Source organism: Canis lupus, chromosome 7, assembly GCF_048164855.1.
Source record: "Canis lupus baileyi chromosome 7, mCanLup2.hap1, whole genome shotgun sequence".
Lineage (NCBI taxonomy): Eukaryota > Metazoa > Chordata > Mammalia > Carnivora > Canidae > Canis > Canis lupus.
In genome coordinates this window covers 58340424-58365454 of record NC_132844.1, presented here as the reverse complement: position 1 = coordinate 58365454, position 25031 = coordinate 58340424, and the positions used below count along the sequence as shown (strand labels likewise).

Sequence of the window (25031 nt, the reverse complement as noted above, 5' to 3'; positions counted from 1 at the left end):
CTGATGGTCATTCATTCACTCATTTGTTCACAAAGATCCATGAAGCCCTTGCTCTGTTTGGCTCTGTGCTGGGCCCCAGGCTCCCACCCATAGGGCAGTCTCATTCTCCCACTGAGAGTCAAGCAAATTTTCTCATCCTTCTTCTTTTTCCTCCCAGGGCCTGACACAGTTCTTCAGATGTTATACATACTCAATTTGATGGTTCTATTCACATTGCTTTGTCTCATTCTTAAAGGAAAGGCCAAATGAGATACTTAAAGTGCTATAAGCTTAAATGAGGCATTGAGACCCCTCTGAGAAGGCCTCATGGGAGAACTAGTCTTGGGCTCTGTAGCCAAGGCCAGATGGAAGATGAGCCAGGTGTTGAGATGTGGGTTCCCCAGTACCCTCTGCACTTGCAGTAGGGGAGAATGCAAAGGGCCAGGCTCTGCCTGCAGCATTCACCAACATGGTGACCATGCTGTCCCACCATGGCCTCTGCACAACTTCTTGAGGAGGCTTTCAGGGACGGGAAGGAAGCTGGGATATGTGGTTCTGGTCAGAGCCTCCCAAGAACACAGGCAGGGTTGTAAATTTGGGACAAATGAACAGCATATGGCCAAAGCAGGAAACCTCTGCGTCAACCATTATGCTGTGCAGTAAGGCAGGCCGGAACACCACGTGCATCCCTCCCTCCAAATTCAGCACAAAGGCCCATTGGTCTTTACTTTTGCACTAGACAAAAAGAAGGATCTACCACCCCTCCCTGTGTCAGAGAGGACTCGGGTGTGGGCAAACAGTGAACAGCACTGGTTCCAGGCGCTTCTCTGACCTGAGTACCTGAGATGTCCTGGGTAGCAGACACTACTGCCAGGAGCTCTGGATGGAAGGGGGCCACTCACCAGCATTGTTTTGCTGCTTTGTGTTTTTGATGTAGGCAGAGAACTTGGAGAAGATGTCGATGCCTGCCGTGTTGGATTCCCGGTGTTTTGCAGCCAGTTTGGGGTATCTGGAATGGAAAGCATGGTTTTCTACAATCAGTGAGAACCTGGAGCTCCTTTAAGGGAGAGACTGTGCCCAACACGATGAGCAACATTCCCCTTTCTAGTGTCATCTACAAATCTTTCAGGGATCTTATGTAAATCCTATAGAGAGGGTGGGTACTCTCTGTCCCAATTAAGTGATAGAGAAAATAGAGGCCAGTGAGGTAAGGAGTGCTGCCTGTGGGGGACACAATCTGTGGGCAGGAAACCAGAAAACCCTTCAGGGGGCCTGAATCATGTCCTCTTCTGAGACCACCATACAGTGCTACACCAAAGAAAGGGCTAATCAAAATTCTGGAGGAGCGTGCCTCAACATTGGGTGGGGTCCCTGACATTTCCCCAACCCACATTAAAATAATATCCACTGCCAGGCCTGTGATGATAATCCTAACTGTACAGAACTAATTCTGGAAGCCAGGAGATAGTAGGCACCTTGCCACTGAGGTTTTGAAACTGTTTCTCAAAAGAAAAGGTACCCTTGGTCCTCTTCTGAAATATCTTCGCACACGTCTTATTTGTGTGCATAATGAGATATGAAATCTACCTGCCTCTAACAGCAGGACAAGTGTTTCTGATTGCTTCATTTCCAGGCGTGGAGCTAGATTTGCAATGATCCAGCCTCTCACCTTGGCACAGTCTTTCATTTGAAGCCAGAAGAATATAAGAGGCAGACTGGAGTTAGGACTGGTTTCTATTGGCTCTAAAATTGAATGAGATAAACTTGTGTGGGAGTCCACGGCTTAAAGCCCCTTAGCAACATCGAATTTTCTAGAAATGTTATTTCACAAACATTTTATGTGTATGGCCTTGCAGCGGTGGAAGGAGATGGGGAACGGTTGCTTACTTACCATCATTATCAATTATGTGGACCTTTGTGATCTCTGGGTGAATAGTTGTCTACTGCCCACTGTTTGACTGCTTTATGTTGAAAAGCAAAATGCTTTGTAAATTTCCTTTAATGTTGTAAATAATGTGAACCAAAGAATCTTTAAAAATTATTTTCTCTTCCTTCCTTTCTTTCTTTTTCTTTCTTTCTTTCTTCTTTTCTTTTTTCTTTTCGGTTCTGTTCTTTTCCTTTCTCCATCCTTTCCTGTCCTTTCTCCCTCTCTCTTTCTCTCTCTCTCTCTTTAGTTGCTGCTCCTCGATTGGCCCATTATCTAGCTAGGACTGTCCACTCTTGAGCCATGCTAGGTAACTGTTTAATTTCAGATGTTGCCATCAGAAGAGTCTTCAGAAAGTCACAGGACCCAGCCCTCTGCAATAAGGCAGATACGGAAGGCATTATGGTCCTCACTTTACAGGAAAGACAACTAGAGACCAGAGAGGTAAGATGGCTTTTTACAGACCCATGGATAATAAATAGTTGGGGGACCCTGAGAACCCGGCCTACCCCCTGGAGCAGCGTTCTTCCTATTTCATCTCACCACTTCTCTGATACCAGCAAAAGCTAAATCGTATCGAGTGCCTGCTGTGTGCCAGGCACTCCTCTAGCCCCTTTACATGTATTCATCATTTATTCTTCACAGTTCTATTGGTACTCTGATTGGGTTCACTTTCCACATGAGAAAAATGAGGCCCAGAGAAGTTAAGCTATTTGTTTAAGGTCACATGGCTAGAGCCTAAGATCACTAGAGAGGTTCACTCTGAAAGACCAGTTCTCCACTTCTGTGTCGTGTGGCCTCTCCTGAGCTCTGCTATTTACTCTAAAAGCTCAAGTCCTCCCTCCAGCTCTGCTGAGCACCATGGATGAACTCTCTCCATTCACCTGCAGAGGGCGCTCACAGGAAGACACAGGTCTTCCGGAATAAACTGGGAGTTATCGGATTCATCTGCTGCAATTGGGGGGCAGCAGGCAAGTTATTGGCAAGATGCTAGTTAATCCAAGATTATGGCAATTGAGGATCATCCTTCCCTATTTTGAACTTCGCACCTAGAATCTGGCAGACCCTCAGAACTGATTGCCTTAAATTATTATTATTAATAGATACCGAGGGCCCTTGATTTTTGCTTGAAAAGGTAAAAAGAGAAGGGCCTAGAAAAGGCATTTTAAATAAGCTTTTTGTTTGGGTTTATTGTTTTGGTTTTGCTTTATGCCATCATTTGATTAGGCTTGCGATAATCTGACCATATCTTCACAATTGATGTGGGCCCAACATGAGTAAGTAGAACCAAATCTAAGATGGGAGAACAAAGGGCCATGTGTTCAGGGAAACCATGCCAGTGCTGTCCTGTTTCCTAAGCACTATGATTTACTGAGACTTTATTGTACAGCTTAATGTCCCATTTGAAGTTTGTCTTTGTGGGGAATGTGTATCCAAATACTAATCTCACTGATTTTGGTAACTAGACTTGAGGAGACTACTCTCCTCTAATATCTTGAGGATGCTAAGGGCATTCATTTTAACTCCACATTTACACCATATTTTGTATATCCAAATAACTGGGATACAAGTACATTCTGCTTCTCTTGAAGGCTAAAAAATAATGTTTCATTCATGGCAACATCTTTGAAGTAAGATTGTGATGTGGTCTGATGACCATCAAAGAGATGGTGAACCTAATAACTCAGGAGTTAATAGCCTACAACCATGGACCAAATTCAGCCCAATATCTGTTTCTATACCTCTCATGAGCGAAGAATAGTTTTTTTTTTAACATTTTTAAATGATTGAAAAAATCAAAAGGAGGTTAGTGTTTTGTTTATGACATGTAAAAATATGAAATTCATATTTCAGTAGTCATAAATTTTATTAGAACACAGCCACTTCCATTTGTTTTTGTGTTGCATATGGCTGTTTTTACTCTATAACAGCAGAGTTGTGACACAGACTCTATGGCCCCCAAAGTCAAATACTTACTATCTAGCCCCTTACTGAAAAGTTTGCTGAATCCTGCTCTAACTGGATGATAGTTTCTCTCCATTCTAGTTTTTAAGATATCTTATTTCAAATGCATTCATCTTAGACATGCACTCAAGCCTCATTCCTTCATTCCAGGATGCAAAATAGTTGGCTTCTCATTAAAAAATTTTTGTAAACAATAGTGAAATATATGTATTATATAGATACGTATTATTATATATACATATATATTATATGCAGATGGAAGTGCTCTGACTTGCTTAGGGTTCCCACTGACTTCTCACTGACTAGCCACAGGCCACCATGCCATTGAACAAAAGGGTCCCATGCAATAAAACCAGCATGCATTAAGCATCCACCATGGCCAAGTCCTGTCCCTGGCGTTGGAGATGCTTTGGAGAAAGGGAGACAATTCTCTTGCCCTGATGGAGGGGCCTTTGCTGATCTTAAGGGCTCCCCTGGCAGCTTTAGTGTTTATCACCCTTTTTCTAATGAACTGAAAAGCTCTCTCCCTTTTCTTTTATTCCTGCTTCCTCATCTCAACAAACCTTCACTTGAAAAACAGGTCAATGCTTCTGACTCTATTGATCCTTGACTGTGTCCTTGCTTGTCTTGTCTCTGTTAATTAAGCAAATGATCCTTAGAGGTAGAAAAAGTCAGGCTTAGCCATTAAAAGACATCCCTTGGGATCTGTGGGTTTAAGATTGAGGTCCTTATGATTACATCTGGAAGACAGTCACAAAAAAAGGTAGTGACTTCCCTTCCTAATGCTTCAGGGTGCCACTTAATGAGCTTTTACTCAATGTCTGGCACAAGGCTAAGTAGTATTATCTTCTATGATAGTCCCACGAGATCAACATTGTGAGAATTAAAGATTAAATATCCATGTGCTTCCCTGCATTTCCCAGCTTCTACCTCTCAGTTAGATTGGGGTCATGCCACTGGATTCTGGCCATAGGATGAGAGGGGAAGTGATGTAACTACTCACAGCCCTGGCCCTTAAAACATTTGGCATGAACCTTCTTACTTTATCTCCGGTGAAGGAGCCTTGGGAGTCACATTTCCAAAGGCTACAATACAGTCATACTGCTCACTTAGATTTTGCCATAGTGAACAATAAACTGTTATTCTGTTAAGCCACTGAGATTTTGTGGCTAATTTTTGTGGCACAATCTCCAGGTGTGGATTAGAATAAATGCCGTTCTGACCCCAAAAGTCTACCTTCTCAGCCACCAGGCAATCCTGTCCTTGGTACCAAGGAGGCTTCTCTACTTCCCAGAGAGTTAGAAGAAGCATTCATGGTTTCCACTACTGTGTGCTATCTATAAACACTTCTCAAAATAATGAATTCAAAGTGTCTTCCAATTCTTACAATGTTCTGGACCCTGTTGACACTCAGTATATGCTTGCTAGTTGACTGACTATATATGCTGTGCCATGTTACATTATCAGTTTACCCTCCTGACTTCTTATCATAGCATCATCTACGCATGAGGGGTATTTTAAATAATTTCCAGCTTTAGAAAAGTGCTTTGAGCCCTTCATGGGATCATAGAGCTTCTGTTGAAAGGCATCTTAGGGACTATGCAGTTTCACCCCCTCATGAGGAAATGAGAGAGAGGTTTGCCCAAGGCCATACAGTAAAATCTGCAGAAAGGTGGCTAGAGTCTGGTCTCTGGCCTCTCGGCTCTGGATCCTTGGAACTCTGGCCATTCTATGGAGGTGAAAGATGAGGCCCAGCATGCCTCAACAGTAATCGAGACGTTGATCCCAGTGCTTCCCTATTGAGTGTTAACTGGGCCAGTCTTAGGAAAGAAATGGAAGTTAGTCCCATTTAGAAACTACTTGAGACTTCCTGAATTCCATTTGACACGAAATTCTTTGTGGGACCAAATGTGACTTAAAAAAAAATGGTTGGAGTGTTCGCATGAGGTTTTTTCCTTTAAAAAAATAAAGCTAAGGGGAAAAAGGCTACCACAATTTCTTGGCTCTCTGGCAACTTTCACAAACAGTGGTGTGATGAGAAACACATGGCAGAGCTGTGTTCAGTGAACAGTTATGGGGGTTTTGCTGCCCCCTAGAGAACCAGAAGGTCAAGCTCCACTCCTCCAGGGGCCTTCAGCTGCGAGCCACCTGGGCCTTGCTGCTCCAATCAGTGGGCAGCCGGCCAGGGCTGGACAGCAGGTCTCCCTCTGCGGGGCGGAGGCACTGGCTTGAGGGCATTTACTGATTGGTAATTGCAGCATCTGCCCCGGGATGACCCATCCAAAGGCCTCTAAAGCACACTCCGGGGGCTCTTGAATGGTTGCCAGTCTATTCAGTAGGGCCTCCATCTCAATGGCATTATCCAGACATGCATTTAATGGTTTTGAGGTTCTGCTCCTTGGGTGTGGTGGATTGTTGCATCACTGACACATTAGGAATGCACTGAGGAAAACCTCCCACATACAAATGCAGTCCAGAAAAAGACATGAACCAGAGGAAGCAGAACTCAGGACAGGGAATGTGCATGGACAGGGAAGAGAGGAGGGAGTGTCAATGTCTAACACTGGTTGGATCATGGCAAATTTTTGGAATCTGGTGAAATGATGATGGACCTGATGATGGTCCTCCTCTGGAAGAATGTACACGTGTACTGGGGGCATGAAACTCCAGGGGTCTCATGAGCCCCCTTGGCCCCACTGTGGATATAGGACTGGAGAGCCCTGAGTAAGAGAATCAGTCCAGGAAAAGCACAGCCAGTTGGGGTGGTGGGAGCCTGGCTAAAGTGGGCATGAAGAACAGGAGGGAATGGAGGGAGAGAGCAGAGAAGGAACATTCGAGGGTCACAGCACACCACTGGCAGGATTAGGAGAGCAAGCCTCAACCCAGCCCTGAATACCTCCAACTATTGGCCTGGGAAAGGACTGGATGGGACAGTCTGCTCCCTGCTGCTTCTGTTTCACATCTCCCACTGGCCTAGACAGAAGTGGTCACTCCTGAGTACAAATCTTACTTCAAGGAAAATAGCTTCACCCTGGACCTTCTCTTCTGGGTCTTCCACGCAAAATCTAAACTCTGTTCAGTTACTGCAAACAGTATTTTTGCATATGGGATTTCCAACCAGCAGCCCTGAGGCTGAGTCCTAAGGGAGGGAGATGGCACCTGGACCCCCTCAGGATCCTTTCAGCAAAGTGGCTGACTGGTGTCCTATTCAGAGATGCTGTGGCTTCTGGTGGTGGCTGAGATGGAGGTGATGGCTGATTTGATCAATGCACTCATTTCAAGTCTACACTCAGCTGCTTCCAATGGGCTTGAGGCAGCTTTACACTCAGTGTGAAAATAAACTGTCTTAAGGTGAATGACAAAGAATAATTTTTAGGAAGAATGTATAAATGTTAAGGCTTAATCACAGCATGACCGGGAGTTTTAATTTAACACTGATTTGTTGGATGTGTGACTTTGGGAAAGTTACTCAACCTCTCAATGGCTCAGTTTCCCCAGCTGTAAAATGAGGCTGCATACCATCTATCTCCTAGGGCACTTGGCAAGGGCTATCTATATAACTATTGATAAATAAATAAATACAACCTCAAAATAAATGCAATATAGTGGTTTCCAGTGGTCAAATTCTGTTTATTTTATGAGCTAACTAGAGATTCTGAGTCCTTCCTACCTCTCTGCCCCCAGGTCACTGTCGCTGCCTTAGTTCAGCCACATGGCCTGTCACCAATTGGCTCCTGCTTACTGATTACTCCACTTCCAGCTTTTTTACCCTCTGCCATCTTCATCCTCTCACCCCCCTGAAGTAAGCTTGAAAACTGACTCTAAACACTTTCGGTTTAAATTTTTCAGTGGCTGTCCTACAGGATGGAGTCTATATATGCCTTACCTATATGAAATCTTTTCCTGGTTAAAACAAAACAACGTGGTTGTTTTAATCCCTGATTACAATATAGAGTATAATGAACAAGTTTAGTTTCCAGTAACTTCCAGAATTCATCTTCTTTCCCTTTCCTTCCATTTTTCCAACAGGAACAGCTGGTCCACCCAAGAACCTACAGCTCTCTGGTCTCTCTTCTACTCCCAACCCCCAGGCTCACGTTAGAAGAAGAGTCAGTCTTTTCATCTTTGATTATGGGCTCCAACCAGACATGGTCAGATTCATGACTCCTATTCATACCTAGATGTGGCTTTAAGTTATGGGGTTAGCTCTCTCCTGGCTTATTCTCATTTTGTAGCCTTCTAGATCTCGTTCTAAAACTGGGGAGTCCTGGCCCTCAGGACTTTAGGGTCTTTCCAGCAAAATGACCTGAAGAGGACTCACATAGGGGGACAGAGGGGTGGCACCCTTCCTGGTGCTCTGTTTAGGAGGCATATCCTGTTCAGAGGGGTATCCACTCTTGGAGTTAGACTTTGTGGAGACGTTTTAAGGTTGGGCAGCTCTCTGGATTGATGAGGCTCCTTTGGAAATCTGCCTCCTCGAATCTAACGCTATGCTTCTCTAGTTCCAACACAGACCCAACCCTGCCATTAGCTTCAGAAATAAGCAGCTCATTACTTTTCAGGAGCCAGAGCCTCCTCCAGGAACTCTTCAATCTTATTGACATCCGTCTTCACATCCCCGTTGAAGGTCAGGAAGGGCGGATGGGTGCCAGGTGCAAGGTTGTGCAGGTCAGCTGGCTTTCTGTGGAGAGAACAAGATTCAGGAAGTGGCTTACACCAGGGCACCTCAATTTCAGGGAACCTTCAGCTTATAAATTAGACTCCCTGGGCTGTCCAGCACTCCTGTCAGCAAAATCAGACTTATGGTGATGGTGGTGGGACAGTGAGTAGAGCAGGGGAGATTGGAGAAAGTTCCGATGGGATGTGGTGTGACACAGGAAGTCTGTCCAGTGGGAGTCATGAGAGTAAGTTAAGAGGAAGAGTCAAATCTGGAAAAGCAGAGAGAAATGGCAGGTGGCTATCTAAAGGAGTGCCAGGCTTTTAACACCCAGGGCAGAGGATGGGCTTTGCTTTCCAACATTCCTTCACCACTTAGCTTAACAAAAATGCACTATACAGAATGCCAAACTTTACAAATCGATTAATTCAATCATACTTTTATACTAAGAAATGTCTTCTGCATTGTCAAGGGGATGTGCAACAGGAGAGAAAGTGGCCTTGTGTTCACCGAGGCCCAGATAGTGTCCAAGGGCATGCTTCCAGGCTTCCACCAGCTGGTGGAAATGCAAGCCCAAGCCTGGAGCAAAGCGAAAGTTGGAAGGTTGGCGGAGGGGGGTGGTGAGGAGGGGGCGTGGGGTGAGAGCAGTGAGGAAGGAAACAGTAAGGAACAGGAGGAGCAACAGAGGACACGCTTCCCTGCTAAGGGAAGACTCCCCCCAAATGCTCTCGCAGAGAACTCAACACTTGTGGGAGTCTTGATCAAGTGGAAAACATTAGATGGAGTAACCAAAGAAAAGTAAACAAGGGGGAAGAGGAGTCTGTAATGAAACAAATTCCTGGCGTCACCAGTTTGGGAGGGGAAGGGAAGAATTTCAATTACGGTGCTCCTCCCATATCGCTCCCCAAACACACATCCTCTCCAGCTGCATTGTGTGCAGCACTTGGAACTCCCAAGACAGCTGGGACTGAGGAGTTTTAAAGTCTCATTCGCCTGGTCCCTTTGTTTGCTCAGCATGCGTCCCTCCTTTGGACAATGAGAGGACATTCTCTACCTTCTCCTCCTGTTTTTCAGAGCTGACACAAGGCAAGAATGTTTGGGTTTGCAGCTGGGAGGGGAAATCTATACTGATTATATTTTTCACCCATCACCTCTCTGTGGCTTAAAGAAACAGAAATTATTTTGTTCCTCCCCCCACCCCCACCTCCCGCCCCTGCCGTGACTCAAGAGAACAGTGGCCTCTGGAGTCTGGAATCTCTGGGGAGGACTGCCTATGGTGGTAGCTACTCAGTTGGACTTAGCCAATGGGATGCTGGCCAGTTGCAGACCTTTCTCTTTGTTGACCTTCTCCAGCATTTATGGTTGAGATGATACAATTTGCATTTAATTCCATATTGTCAAGTCGAATTTATGGACTATCTCATCCATATCAGTCCTCTTTCCCTGACTGCATCACCTGCTCAGTGAGGGAAGGGAGGGTGCTAAGGATAGTCAGCTTGTGTTCCTGCTGTGAGCCAGGCACAGTACTGAATGTAAATGCCTCTGTGGCCTGCCTCACCACCTCCTCACACTCTGAAAGGAGGCAGTGCTTGTAACTCCATTGTACAGACGAGGAAATGGAGGCCCAGACAAAGGAAGGACCTTGTTCAAGGTCACTCAGTCAATAAATGGTGTGGTGCCAGGATAAGAAATTAATTTCTTATGAAATTTCTTTGAAATTGCTAATCGTCACCGTATCACACATTTTAAAAAGTCCTTAACTCTTTATTATACCTATGTTTTTTCTGTTTTTCTTTCTTTCCTTTTCTGTCCTTTTTTAAAAAATATTATTATTATTATTATTTTGCAGTAAGAAAGTTTCCTTATCTATTCAACTGGAGTTGGGATATTGCCCGGCCTGCCTCAATGGGCATTGGCAGGGTCAGTTAACAGGTATGAAAGAGCAATATAAGCATCTGAGGAATGCTGAGGTGGCTTCCTTTCCCATTCTGATCCTCAGCAAACATGCAAGCTTGCTCTCAGAGATGATGATCTAGCGGAGGGAGCTGAAGCTGCACCTGGGGGCTGAGCAAGGTCTGTCCATTCAGGAAGGCAGGAGAGCATATGTGAGGCAGAGGGAGCATCCTAGCCAGGGGCTGGAAGCTAAAAGGGATGGGACGAGGGGGAGCTGATAGAGAGGTAGCTAGGCCCTGGTGAGAAGCATTGGGAGACAATGTTGGCAAAGCTTAAGATCAAAGAGCTACAGATGACACAGGCACGATTCCACAGGTAATGGAAGTATCAGGAGCTTTTCTGAGAGGGGTGGAGGCGCACATGATTAAAGGACTATTTTAGGAAGAATAACCTTAGGACAATATAATAATAATAATAATAACCCTAGGATCAGAGAAAGAGCAAGAGAACCGGGAAGGAAGACACCCAGTTGGAAAAACAAAGAGACAGTCTCTGGCTGGCAGTGATGGGACTTTACCCCAGTGTGGGCTTTGAGAACGGATGAGAGGGCTCACAGGTAGCACAGTGGGACAGTGCCCTGCCTTTGGGGACTGGTTGACAAGGAAGGGAGCAAGAGAAGGGACCTGGAAAATCTCCAGTGCTTAGAAAAATGGAAGAACACAGGAATTCAGGAGGGGAGCCCAATTTAAAGGAGAAATGACAGATGGAATCTTTGACATTTGGGTTTTAAAGTGATAATAGAAAATGCAAGTGGAAATATCTAGAGATTTCTAGGTGGTAGGGTCACGGGTATAGAATAATTTACGTAAAGGTGACATGGAGAATATGCTAAACTCACCAGGGAAGAGGCTACAAGCAGCCATAAAGGCTCAGGGAGTGAGCCTGGAGCCTGGATTGAAAGGACAGGAAACAGGATACAAGCCTGAGATGAGTGGCTCTTGATAGTGAATGATGCCTGGCATTTTTAACAGCCATTAAAACTGCGTGAGCAACTCTCCATCCCAGCCTATTATCCAGAACTTTCACACTAAGGAATTCTAAAAATGAGAGCAAAGCAGACCTGAAGTCCTGCCAGGGTCCCCAGGATGGGACGCTATTACTGCCAGAGGGGCTGACTCCTGGATTTTAACATATGCATGTCCACCTCTGGCCACTCTTAGTTGCATATCCAATATCCATTCCTTCCCTCTTCTTCCTAATCAAACCTTGTTAATTGGGGCAGAGAAATGTTCAGTCCCAGGTGCCTCTCTTGTAAGGGGGAGGTGGGGGGGGGGTCTGAGACACAGTCTGGCCAATGAGGTGTGAGCAGGAGGCAGCACTGCTGGAAGACATGGGCAGGTTTTCACCTTCCCTCATAGAAAGTTCTCTGTTCCTGCAGCCAGAACATCCCTCATTAACACAGCATCGTTTACCTTTTCAGATCCACAGTGGTGACATTGAACACAACGCCTTTCAGCCAGAGGATCATAAAGAGACGCTGAGAGAAGGGACAGTTGCCAATGCTTTCCCCATCAATTCCAGCCTAGAAAGAAGAGAACCAGAGTCCTACGTCAGCATGTGCATATTAGCAAGAGGGAATATACCCCTGTCGGAGAACTGACTAAAGCCATGACCCAGCCTAACTTCGAAGGGCAGTTGCCCTATCTTATTGTTGTCTTCCTCATGTCTATGCAGGGCAATGCCTGAGACACAGCAAGGACGCAATAAATATGTGCTGAACTGAATCTGAGTTCCCAGCATGGTGATTATGTATCAAAGCTTTCTGAAACCATAGAACCCTAGCATCTCAGGGTACAGGGAGACCTGCAACATCACACAGTCCAAATAAACGATGTTGGACCACCAACTTCTATACCTCCAAGTCATCATTGAGTTTATGCTTTAATATCTCCATGCACCGTCCATTCTGAGGGTAGTTCTAACAATTAGAAATGCTTTCCTTTGGCTATACCTAGCCAAACTATGTTCCTCTCTAGTTTACTCTGTTCTACCCTTTAGCCCTTGCTCCATGATATATCAGAGTACAAATACCTCAGACTCTGACCTGACCTCATCTATGTCTAGATAGCAGACTCAATATTTGAATCAATAGCTCCCTGAGCTATGACTCATCCTTGACCTCAGTGTCAATAAGCCATCACTTGTTAAACTATCCTTTTCCTTGATAAAGGCATATTAGTTCTCAATTATGTACAAGGCACTGGAGGAAATTTACACAGGGCATTCAAAAATGCATTTAGCTAAGGAGCTGGTGGCCTTCTGTGGGGTTGGCTGGCGGATAAGGTGGGAACAAATACATAACAATAACAGATGGCACGGTTGAGGGCTTGCATACTTCTGCTGGCTAGATTTCCCTCTCTCAAAATTACACTACATTTTTTTTGTTTCTGGTTTGTTTGTTTGTTTGTTTTTATCATCTGAAAGACAAGTCTAGCTTTACTTCTGAGTGGGCTGCAGAGACATGAATTTTATAAGGAATTCATTTTCAGCAAACACATAAGCAAACAGAAAGGTTGGGAAATTGATCTCTGTATAATTCATTTCCACTGAGTGGTGTAAGGGCTCGTGACATGGCATTTAGAGGGAGAAATCACCCATTGACTCTAGTTTGCTGGTGGATCCCCCAGAATGGGTGGCCCCTTTCTCCAACCAACAGGGAGCACCAGGAGAGTGAAGGTCCCTGGGGATTTCTGGCAAAGTTGCAAACAATCCAAACAACATCCTGGAATGGGGGCTTATAAAGATTTTTTTTTAAGAGAAGGAGGGGAAAAATGCACTTCCAAAATGCAACACAATATTTTCCCCTCTATGGTTTGTTTTGCTGTGGCATTTGGATGGGGAGGGGCCGATGTCCCCCTTCATACAGGAGAGCCTAATTGTGCGCTTATTTCTACCTTGCAAATTGCTCCCAGCAGAGGCTCAGGTTTATCACGGAAAACTGGCGCCTTTGGCGGTGTTGGTTGTAGGTAATTGCTATGAAATTACAGTTATTTTACCTCTCTCTTAACTACGCCAAAAGCCCCATCCTTATTCAGGTCTCGCTTTTCCTCCGTGCTGGAAACAGACCCACTCTTGAGTAGCTGAGACACCATGGGCTCCGTTATATAAAATCTGAAAGGTGGGAGGCCACATTGTGGGTTCCACACCTACCCACAGAGCTTAAGTTACTGATAAAGCCACACTCAGACAGGCAGCTATTAATTTAATAATAGCTTGGTGCTAACTGGAGTTTATGATGTCAGCTATCTAAGACCTTCTTCCCAAGAAGTACTCACTCGACAGGCACCTGGTTCCTGGTCCTTCAAGACTTCCTGACAAAGGAAATCTTCCCCAGGGCCAGTTAAAAGTGATAAGCAGAGAATTAAAAACCAAAACCAAAAGCCACATCCACATACTGTCACCTGTTTTACCTCTGGTAGGGGTACAGGGGTGGGTCGGCAGTGATAAGAGAATTGAAGGAGGAACTAGTAAAATACTGGAAATCTTACTAGCTGGACAGGAAATCATGTAATAATAACAACCACGTCTACATTTTCGGGCACTGTTGGAAATGCTTCATATATAATATTAACTCATTTATTCCTCACGAGAAGCCTATGCAGTGGCATATCATCACCCTTTTGCACGATGTGGAGACTGAGGCCCAGAGAAAGGAAATGACCAGCCTAAGCGTCCCTGGATTGAACCCAGGTGATCTGGTTCTAGATGTAGAGCTCCTGCCACCATGCCCGGAGTCCAATCTGAAGCCCCAAACAGGTAACCCAGTGGCCACAGGTCACAGAGCTGAAGGTGACAATGCTGGGAGTGGTGTGCACACCGCACCCTTCAGCCCATGTGCACACAGCTGTGCCAGAGAGGCAGAGGATTCAGGCTTTCACAGATTCCCACACTTTCCCTATTGTCATAAATTACGCTAGACCAGGAAACTGGCTATCACGTTGTAAATTGTGATGCAAGGCCCAGGAAACGAAAATTGCCAAAGGAGCAACAGAAATAACATGTAAGGATTCTCAGCTTCTTCTTTTTTCTTCTTCTTCTTTTTTTCTCTTTTCTCTTTTCTTCTCCTTTCTTGTGGCCAAAACATTTAACATGAGATCTACTCCCTAAGACATTCCAAGGGGACAATACATTACTGTTGGTCACAGGCAGAGCGTTGTACAGCGGAGCTCTAGAGCTGATTCACCTTGCTTACCTGAAATTTTATTCCCACTGAATAGCAGCTCCTCATTTCCCCTCCACCCAGCCCTGGCAACCACTGCTCCACTCTTTGATTCTATGATGTTGACTAGTTTAGTGACCTTATATGAATGAAATCGAGCAATGTTTGTCTTTCTGAGATTAACTCAACTCATTTAGCATCATGTCCTCGAGGTTCATCCATGGTGTAGCATTTTTAGAACTTCCTTCCGTATTAAGGCTCAACAGTATTCCACTGCGTGCGTACACCACAGGTAGTTTCTTTATCCATTCATCTGTCCGTGGACACTCAGGCTCCTCCCACATCTTGGCTATGGCTAATAGTGCTGCATGAGGGAGGTGCTAGTATCTCTTCAAGATCCTGATTTCAGGGGCGCCTGGGTGGCTCAGTCAGTTAAGCGTCTGCCTTAGGCTCAAATCATGACCCCAGAGTCCTGGGATTGAGCCCCACATAGGTCTCCCTGTTCAGTGGGGAGCCTGCTTCTGCTTCTCTCTCTGCCTCTGCCTCTGCCTGCCACTCTGCCTACTTGTGTTCTCTGTCTCTGTCAAACAGATAAATAAAATCTTAATTAAAAAAAAAAGATCCTGATTTCAATTATTTTGGATAAATACCCAGAAGTAAGATTGCTCCATCATAGAGTAGTTCTAGTTTTTTGTTTCTGAGGAACCTCCATACTGTTCTCCATAGCAGCTACTCCAATTGCATTCCCACTAACAGTGCACACAGGTCCCAATGTCTCTGCCTCCTCAGCACTGCTTATTGACATTGGGTTTTTTGATGGTGGCCATCCTGACAGGTGTGAGGTAGTATCTCATTGTGGTTTTGATCTGCATTTGCCTGATGATAAGTGACGTTGAGATTTTTTCATATACCTTTGGCTTTTTACGTCCCCTTTGGAGAAATGTCTATTCAAGTCCTTAGCCTGTTTTTTTTTAATCAGGGTATTTGTTTTTTTACTATTGAGTTGTTTACCTTCTTTCTTTCCTCCTTCACAAGTTACCAGTTACATGGCCCGGGTAAGTCCTGTGTTAGACTCATAAGTTAAACGATGGGAGCTTGTGGCAACCACTCAACACACCAAGAGAGAATGGCCAGGTGAGGCTCAACGGGATGCTGGGTCCTGAAATGTGTGAGGGAAAATGTGAGGGATGCTCCAAAGAGGCGGTGAACAATGAAGGCTGGGCAGGCACACAGTGTACTTGGTTAAATAATGCCTCCAATTCACACTAAATTCATGTCTTTCCAGAACATGTATGACCTTATTTGGGGTCTCTGCCGATGTAATCGAGTTAAGATGAGGTCATATTGGATTAGGACAGGCCCTAAATATGACTGATGCCCTTATAAGAATAGAGCAATTTGAACACAGACCTGCAGGAGAGAAGTTCATGTGAAGACAGAGGCAGAAATTAGGAGTCCTGCATCTATAAGCTAAGGAACACCAAGTATTGCCAGACACACCAGAAACAAGAAGAGATGAGGAAGAGAATCCTTCCCTAGAGCCTTTGAAGAGATCATGGCCTTGCTGACACCTTGATTTCAAACTTTTAGCCTCCAGAATAAATGTGTGTGTCGTGTGTGAGAGAAGCCAACCAGTTTATGGTGATTTGTTATGACAGCCCTAGAAAACTAATGCAAGTCAGAAAGTGTCAGAAGGAGAAAGGTATACAGCTGGTGGCAAAACTTCCCAAGCTCACAATTCTGCTCTGCCGTGGGCCTAGGGTACATGCACAAAATTGTGACCCCAAAGTACTGCCTGTTTCCTAGATAAAGTAAATGTATTTACTATGAGTTCTATTCTACTATATTATATGCTATGTATATAATAAAACTTATATGATATGCAATATTGATATAATAATGGCATGTTGTGGGCAGCTCGGGTGGCTCAGTGGTTTAGCGCTGCCTTCAGCCCAGGGCGTGACCATGGGGACCCGGGATCGAGTCCCCCGTCCGGCTCCCTGCATGAGGCCTGCTTCTCCCTCTGCCCGTGTCTCTCCCTCTCTCTGTGTGTGTATGTCTCTCATGAGTAAATAAATTAAAATCTTTAAAAAAAAATAATGGCATGATGTAATTATGTAGGTAGTATGAATATACATCATGTTATATGGCAGGTAGGTCAGGTTATCTGCTATGAGATATTGCCTTTCATATCATCCTCCCTCTAAAGGGTGAGCTTGGTTACCTTCAAAACATGGGCCATGTTTTATTTACTTTGCCCTCAGCAGCAACAAGTACAGGTGCCTGAAATTTAGCTGGTGCCTGTCCGTGCCTGAGCTGATGCATGTGGAGGGGAGGATGGTATTGCTCCCTATTTAGGGCTTGAGTATCTCAAAATTGTGATGTTTGCACTCTGAAGAGGGTCCTGGGGAGAAAGTTTGGATTGTATAACACACTGTAGTAGGAGATCGTGGATCTAGACGTATCTCTGCCTCTAATTCACTGTGTGACCTTGAGTAATAAAGTCACCTTCCTCTCTTGACCTCCTTCATTGCATTTATAAATTTTGTGAATTTAAGTGACTAATGGGGATTTATTTAAGACAGCAATCCTTAAACATTTTGGTCTTAAAACTTTTACACACTTTTAAAGATCATTGAGAATCCCAAAGAGCTTTTGTGTTTACTGTATTATAACTGAAAGCTAAAAAATATTTTAAACAGTCATTTACTTATTCTTTTATTTTATTTTATTTTTTTTAAAGATTTTATTTATTTATTCATGATAGTCACACAGAGAGAGAGAGAGAGGCAGAGACATAGGCAGAGGGAGATGCAGGCTCCATGCAGGGAGCCCGATGTGGGATTCGATCCCGGGTCTCCAGGATCGCGCCCTGGGCCAAAGGCAGGCGCCAAACCGCTGCGCCACCCAGGGATCCCTACTTATTCTTTTAAATATAATGATAGCAATGATAATAAACATATTGTACATTAACATAAGTAATACTTTGAAATAAAGGAAATGTATTTTTTAAGAAAAGAAATTGAGTGAGGAGCAGTATTGTTTTATATTTTTGCAAAATCTTTAATGTCTGACTTAATCAAAGCTGGCTTCTGCGTTCAATCTTTTGCTTTTTGGTTGAAGTATAAAAAGAAAATCTGCCGTCACTCAGATATGTAGTTGGAAAAAGGAGGAGTAATTTAATAGCTTTTTCAGATAATCCTGGGCATTTTTCTTTAATACCATACCGAAACTCAAGTGGTAGTTTCTTAAAACCTCGTTGGTAGATGGAATTTGAAACCCTATCAGTGAAGTTCTTCTGTTCCACTAAAACCCATTCATCTATCTCGCACTATGAATGGATCTTTCACCCATGAATGATTTGTTTTACATCACAAATTCGTCATTTGGAAAATAGCATTTCACTGAGCTATGCAGATCTTCCCAATGCTGATACATGTCATCGTACAATGTCAAAATATTTCATTCATTAATATCATCACTAAGCTCATCCGAGAAGTTTCAGAGAAGCCGTCAAATGCACGGTGGCAGGGATGTGTTTCCCAATATTCTAATTTTCTCTTGAAAGCTTGCGTTTTATCATAGGCAATAAATACTGTCAGTTGGTATCCTGGAACCAACAAGCTCTTTCACTGATGTTCCAGAAAATGTCTGGCAAATACCAAGCCTGAAAAGCCACAGTTTGTCTGCCACTTGCTCTTTCAAGTAAAAACCCTGTTCCGTGAGAGAAGTGGCTGGTTCAGCTCACCACTCAATCAAGCAAGGGCTGATCTTCCGACAACCGTTGTACTCAGAATGCAGCCCAACAGCTTTATGTGGATTTCCCATTTCATCAGCCAGAATGTTTAAAAGACATATACCCAAGGGTTGATATTTTATTACATTATATACTTTTTACTGCTTCATCAAGGACATTCATAAATAAGACTGGCTTCTTTTTTTGCTGCATGCACGTGACTCCTAGTACTGTTTATACCACAGCCTTGATTTGTGCTAAAACACAGGTAGCTGTACGCATGAAATTTCAACCCCAGGGAGAAATTACATTTCTTTGAAAATGGGTATGACCTCCCAGAATTCCTGAAAGGGCCTTGGGGACCCCAAGAGGTCATGAGCGACATTTGAGAACTGTTGATTAAAGACACCCCACGAAAGGACCAGGTACACAGAGCTTTGTCTCCGCACAAGAAGAAGCTGATAACTGTCCAAAAGTCACTTGGGGGGACTCCTGGGTGGCTCAGTGGTTGAACATCTGCTTTTGGCTCAGGGCGTGATCCTGGATGGAGTCCCACTTCCGGCTCCTCAGGGAGCCTGCTTCTCCTTCTCCCTGTGTCTCTTGCCTCTCTAGGTCTATCATAAATAAATAAACCTTTTTTAAAAACAAGTCACTTGGGGGCACCAGGGTCTGGAAGAGGGAGGAATTTTTGGAGAGGAATATATTCCCAAGAGGGAATAGCAGACAATGGTCAGATGGCATTTGGACTTGACAGCTATATGTTGTTTATCAATTTATTGTCTCTCAGCTCTGAATGCACACTGTAGGAAATGTTTTATGAGATTAGGGGGAAATTCCTTTCAGCATTTCTACAGTGAGCGTAATGGTGTCTTTCTTAGGAGAAAGCACGGGAGGGACCCTGCAGAAGGAAGAGGCTCTTCTCCTGTCTCTGGTGAAGGCTGGGGGGCAGCTGTGTGGGTGTGATGACATCCAGCAGAGCCTGCCCTAGCCACAGCCCAGAATGTGATCCCTCTGGCACTTTGTGGCCAGAGGAGCCTCCACGGAGCCTGTACAGAGCATGCTTCTGCTCAGGATGGCCACACAGATGTGATGCTTACTTTGCAAGCCTCATGTGGCCTGAAGGCCTCCTCCTCCTGCTACCACCTGGTTCCCACTTATGCCTATGACACCATTGCTGACCACCTGTTCCCCAGCTGAGCTCTGGACAGTAGCCTATTACTTGCCCTAACAATTCTGGGCCAGCTCTGGCCTGGCCAAACCAGAGAGCTTCTGTGCTTTTTTACTGGGCTGACCAGTACTTCTTCAGTGAGCTTTTTGAAAGATTTTATTTACTTATTCATGACAGACACACAGAGAGAGGCAGAAACATAGGCAGAGGGAGAAGCAGGCTCCCTGTGTGCTGGTGCAGTACTCGATCTCAGGACCCTAGGATCATGCCCCGAGCCAAAGGAAGGCACTCAACCACTGAGCCACCCAATTGCTCCCCAAATGAGAGTTGAACCCCTTCCTTGGCTATTTTCCTATAGCTTCAGAATTCTCATAGATGTCATAGTTACTATTTATCATAGTTATACTTTATGTTAAACTTCTCCTGTTTAAACTACTGCATGGTTTCTCTCTCTTGGTGGGGCCCAGAGTACTACAGATGTTTACATGTCTGATATTTCAGAATGCAGTATTTTTAGGCTCTTGGTTTGATTCATTTAAAAACCTAGCAAAGATAAGTCCTAGATGAAGAAACCCCAATTTTGTCCAGAAAATTATTTTATGGCACATTTCAACTTTTTGTTGCTTTGGCCCATGAAAACTATCCCCAGACTCAGGTGATTAGGCAAGTTTTTCAAGTTTAGAAATAAAAATTCTATAGTAATGACGTTAGAACTGAACTCAGGGATGATATAGTCTAGCTCTTTCATTTTACTGGTCAGCAAACAAGCCCAGAAAGGTTAAACGACTTGTCTATGGTTGCACAGCCTGGTGCCATGACAGAATCAGGGATAGAATTCCTGATTTCTGATTTGTAGCTTTCTGCCACACTAGGCTGGTTGTTATCTTATGGGAAAGAGTATCAAGGTGACAAAGGCCACAGAAAGAGAACTTTCTTTGGATATAAAATGACTCATATATAGAGCAATAAACTGATTCCCATTACATGAAAGAGAAAGAATTTTTCTATACGATAACAATATTTAGAGCTGCCCATTTTTTCCTTATTAGTATAACTCATAGAGTATTCCTTATGATGATTTTTATTTTTATTTTTTTAAGATTTATTTATTCATGAGAGACACACAGAGAGAGAGAGAGAGAGAGAGAGAGAGAGAGGCAGAGACTTAGGCAGAGGAAGAAGGAGGCTCCATGCAGGGAGCCTGATGCAAGACTCGATCCTGGATCCTGGGATCACACCCTGAGCCGAAGGCAGATGCTCAACCCCTGAGCCACCCAGGCATCCCAACGATGATTTTTTAAATACTGAATGGTCTATAATAATTTGGTTGGTAAGCCTTCCATTAGCAGGGATAGGTCTTGGTTGTTTGTGGTTCACTTGAGGACGGGGAGTTTTATCCTAGAAGGAACAACAGCTCTTTCCTCGGCTGCCACGTGAATCTTCACTCACGGGCATCCGGGCATTTTTCATTCAATAAATAGGTAACAAGTACACACTGGAGGCTTCAGATACTGTCAGCATTTATGTAAAGTGGATTATAAAGCCTGAATCAGCCTATGCAGTGTGACATGAAGAATTTCAAGTGCGTTAGTCAGGGTTCTCTAGAAGTAGAACCAACAGGATACATGTGTGTGCATGATAGATAGAGATAATTAGGGACACCTGGGTGGCTCAGTTGGTTCAGCATCTGCCTTCGGCTCAGGTTACAATCCTGGGGTCCTAGGATGAGCCCCCATGGGGTTCCCTGCTCCACAGGGAGCCTGCTTCTCCCTCTCCCTCTGTCTGCTGCTCCCCATACTTGCATTCTCTTTCTCTGTCGAATAAATAGATAAAATCTTTTTTAAAAATAGAAATAATTTTTAAAAGTAGAAATAATTATTTTAAGAGATTGGTTCCCATGACCATAGAGGTTTGGTAAGTCCATAACCTGATGGAATAGGTCATCAGGTTGGAGACTCAGGGAAGAGCAGCAGGTTGACTCCAAAGGCAGTCTGCTGATAGAACTTCCTCTTCCTCAGAGGGGGTCAGTCTTTCTGTTCTGATGTTCCACTAACTGAATGAGGCCCACACATGTTAGAGTAGGTAATCTGCTCTACTCAAAGTCTATTCATTTAAATGTTAGTCTCACCCAAAAAACACTTGTAGCACATAAATATCTAGAACAATGCTTGACTAAATATCTGAGCACCACAGCCCAGCCAAGCTGACACACAAAACTAAACATCACACAAAGTAAATTTAAAAGTATTGCCTATGACAGGTAACCCATCAATCCAGTGTCTGTCATCCACACCTTAGCTCCCCAGATGGTTTTAGAAACAACTCAATAGAGTTATATAAATATCCCCGCTCAGAGGAACTTGTGGGTGCCATTCCTAGAAGGCTACTCTGTTAAGGGTCTGACTAAGAGAGCAGGGTCCAGTGGTGCCTTTGACCCTTAGTAGTTACTGCTCTGGTCTGAGAGTGGCTTTGGGGCCAAGGACACCTACAACTCTTTGTGTTGTGTAATATTGCTGTGCTTGAGGCCTCTTGGCAGTGGCCTTCAGCCTACCCTGAGTGCTATGTCAATCTGCCCTGAGTCTGTATTCACCGCCTATTCTTCCGCACACTCTGAGAAAGAGCTGCCCTTTCCAACCCAACACTAATGCCCCTTCTCCTAGCCCCTTTTTTCACTCCCACATGGCTTTTTATTTTTATTCTTTCATGTCCATACTGTTTGATTAAATGAATGGGTCTCTTTTAAACCTCTTGCCAGTCCTGCTTCTACTTCACGCCCTCTTTTAAAATGATTCTCAATCCCTTTCTGGGCCTCAGCAATTCTTTTTTTTTTCTCTCTCTCTCTCCCTTTCTTTGTAATTTACTCCTCCTTGACTTTTTTCTTGCAGTTAGAACTTTTGACTTTCCCTACTTCTTAAAGTGTCCCTGTCACCTGGTGCCCCCTGCCTACTGGGCTGGTTCCATGGGCAGGCCATCTGTGTGGCCGCATGAGGCCCTGGGCTCAGAAGGGCCCACAGTTGGCTTAGTGCTCCACTGTTGCTATTGGTCCCACATTTGACCCTCCTGTTCTTTGGCTGACATCCTCCTCTTCCTGACCTTGGTCTCTCGGTTAACCTCCCCCCGCACCCCCCGGCACCCCCCTTGCTCCATGCTTGATGCCCTCTGGAGAACTCCTCCACCCCCAAGAACATGATTATCCTTCCTAAGTCAGCAGTAACACTGGCTCTTAGAACTAAACACATGCTATTCAACCCCCAAGCTTAAAAAAAGAAAAGAAGGAAAAGAAAGAGGAAGAAGAAAAAGAGAAAATGTTGAAATGCTATAGGGTTCACTTGGCTCCATCCTTCCTTGTGACTTCCACCTCCCATTCTCTCACTCCCTTCTACATTATTCTAGACTTTGCCTCATTTCAATTGAATAGTTTGCCAGTTATTAGACACCTGACATTTCCTTATTAGTAAAAGTCAGGTAGTATTCTTTGTTATTACTATTTTCCATACCAAACAATCTCTCTTTCTAATAAGATAGTTGAGAAGTCTTTTGTTAGCATAAGGCAACTGGTGATTGATTGACTTAATGAAACCCTGGGAGCCCAAGAAATGTTCAAGAAGTATACATTTAAATATATGTTTAAAGATTTTATTTATTTATTCATGAGAGACACAGAGAGAGGCAGAGACATAGGCAGAGGGAGAAGCAGGCCCCTTGCACACCCTGAGCCAAAGGCAGATGCTCAACCGCTGAGCCATCCAGGTGTCTCAAGAAGTATAAGTTTGACAGTCCTGTTATGTCTTCCAAGTTACCCTATAGGGTTTCAGGAGGCAGAATGGCTCTCCTATCATGAATTTGCACAAAGCCCGGGAGGTCCCAACATCCAAACCTCTGTTTCTGGGTTAGGCTTTTTCTGATCTACTAGCCCCAGGTATAATATTTAACAACTAAAGTCCATTGCACTAGAGGCAGGCTTGTGTCCTTGACTCCACAGAGTTCTGGAGTACAGTGTAAAGGGCATGGTATAGAGTCAGGCAGACATGGGTTCAAATTCCAGCCCTGATATCAAGCAGCTGAATGTGGCAAGTTTTATTTCCCAAAGTGGCTACAGCACTATGTCCAGTTCATATACTCTCAAGAGGTGGAGTCCATATTTGCCTTCTTCTTGAAATTGGGTGGGCCTTTATGGCTGTCTGGATGAGTAGTAGAATGTCAAATGTATGACTTCTGAAACCAGGTCATGAAAAGAACAGATTGAGCCTGGCATACTCTCTCCTTTCTGATGCCTGCCCTTGGAAACCATGTCATGAGCAATCCAGAGCACAAGAGTCATTGTGCAGTGTTCCAATTGACAGTTCCAGCTGAGTGCTCAGCTGACAGGTGGCATCACTGACCAGACATGTGAATGAATGTGACTTCAGATGATTCCAGGCCCCAGCTTTCGAGTTGTCCCAAATGACACCTAGTGACGTCACGAAGCCTGATTGAACTGCAGGTTCATGAGCAAAATTAATGTTTTCATCATTTAAAGCCACTAATGTTTGGGGTGGTATGTTATCCAGCAAGTAACACGTACCCACTTAACCTCAGGTTTCTTATCTGCAAATTGGGGGCAGAAATATTTACCTCACAGGGTTGTTACACCACTGAATGGTAGTAGGCATAAAACACATGGTTTTCACTTTATAAATTTATAGTTATAGTCATTATGACTACAGAAGACAAATACTTAGGAAGAGCTAATTAAACATCCCTCTTTATGAAATGCTATGCCTTGGTCAAGGGCCAGTAGACCTCTCTTTGATGGCACAAAAACTCAACAATACCTTGGTGCTCAGGGTTTTGTGTGCCAAGCAATGCATTCAGGAGAGAAAGCAAACACAGGAAGAACTATGGTCACTGTCCACTGGCTAGAGAAGTGTTCCTAAATGAGGACAGTGTCACATGGACCATAAGGGAGACAGGGAAAGGGACATATGTTGGGTGACTTGTAGGTATGATCACGGGCACATGTATGTCTGTGTTCTGTAATGTCATTGAGTTTCTGTGCTGAGTTACATTCTTCAGCCACTGTTTTCAAGGGGCTCAGGTGCCAAAGACAAGAACTCAAGGAAGATAGATCGATGAAGGTGAGACTCAGGTTGTGGCCAATCCCTGGTGATTTTCTACTGAAGCCTGGTGGAAGCCTGTATGTCCTCTCATCACCAGGAACCTCTGCTACACATATTTATGGGATCATCATGCTGTTCTTTCAGGCTTGACTATGGCTCTCAATGCTTGAATCAGGAAAGCTAAAAGCTGGAAGTCTCCCACATCAGAAATATACCAAAGCACAGGAAGCCAAAGAGCGATATAAATCTACAGCCTCAAATAAATGGAACTCTGTCTCACATGGGTTTCATTTGAAGACATCTTCTCACCTAAGCCTGCCCCAGAAGAATAGCAGTCTTAATGAAGAAAACATGTTTTCCATTTAATCAGGCCACTGTCAAAAGTGTTGCT

At 44.2% G+C, this 25031-nt stretch overlaps 1 protein-coding gene across 3 annotated transcripts in view; it reads right to left on the bottom strand.

Moving 5' to 3' along the window:
• The window catches only part of CLIC5 (chloride intracellular channel 5), a 157221-nt gene that overhangs the window by 35708 nt on the left and 96482 nt on the right, over positions 1-25031 (bottom strand). For all 3 annotated transcript variants that reach the window (XM_072832797.1, XM_072832798.1, XM_072832799.1), the window contains exons 2-4: positions 11891-12000; positions 8424-8549; positions 882-988 (exon numbers count right to left, since the gene is read on the bottom strand). In XM_072832797.1, the coding sequence (XP_072688898.1) occupies positions 882-988; positions 8424-8549; positions 11891-12000 (343 nt within the window). The remainder of the gene's footprint in view (positions 1-881; positions 989-8423; positions 8550-11890; positions 12001-25031) is intronic.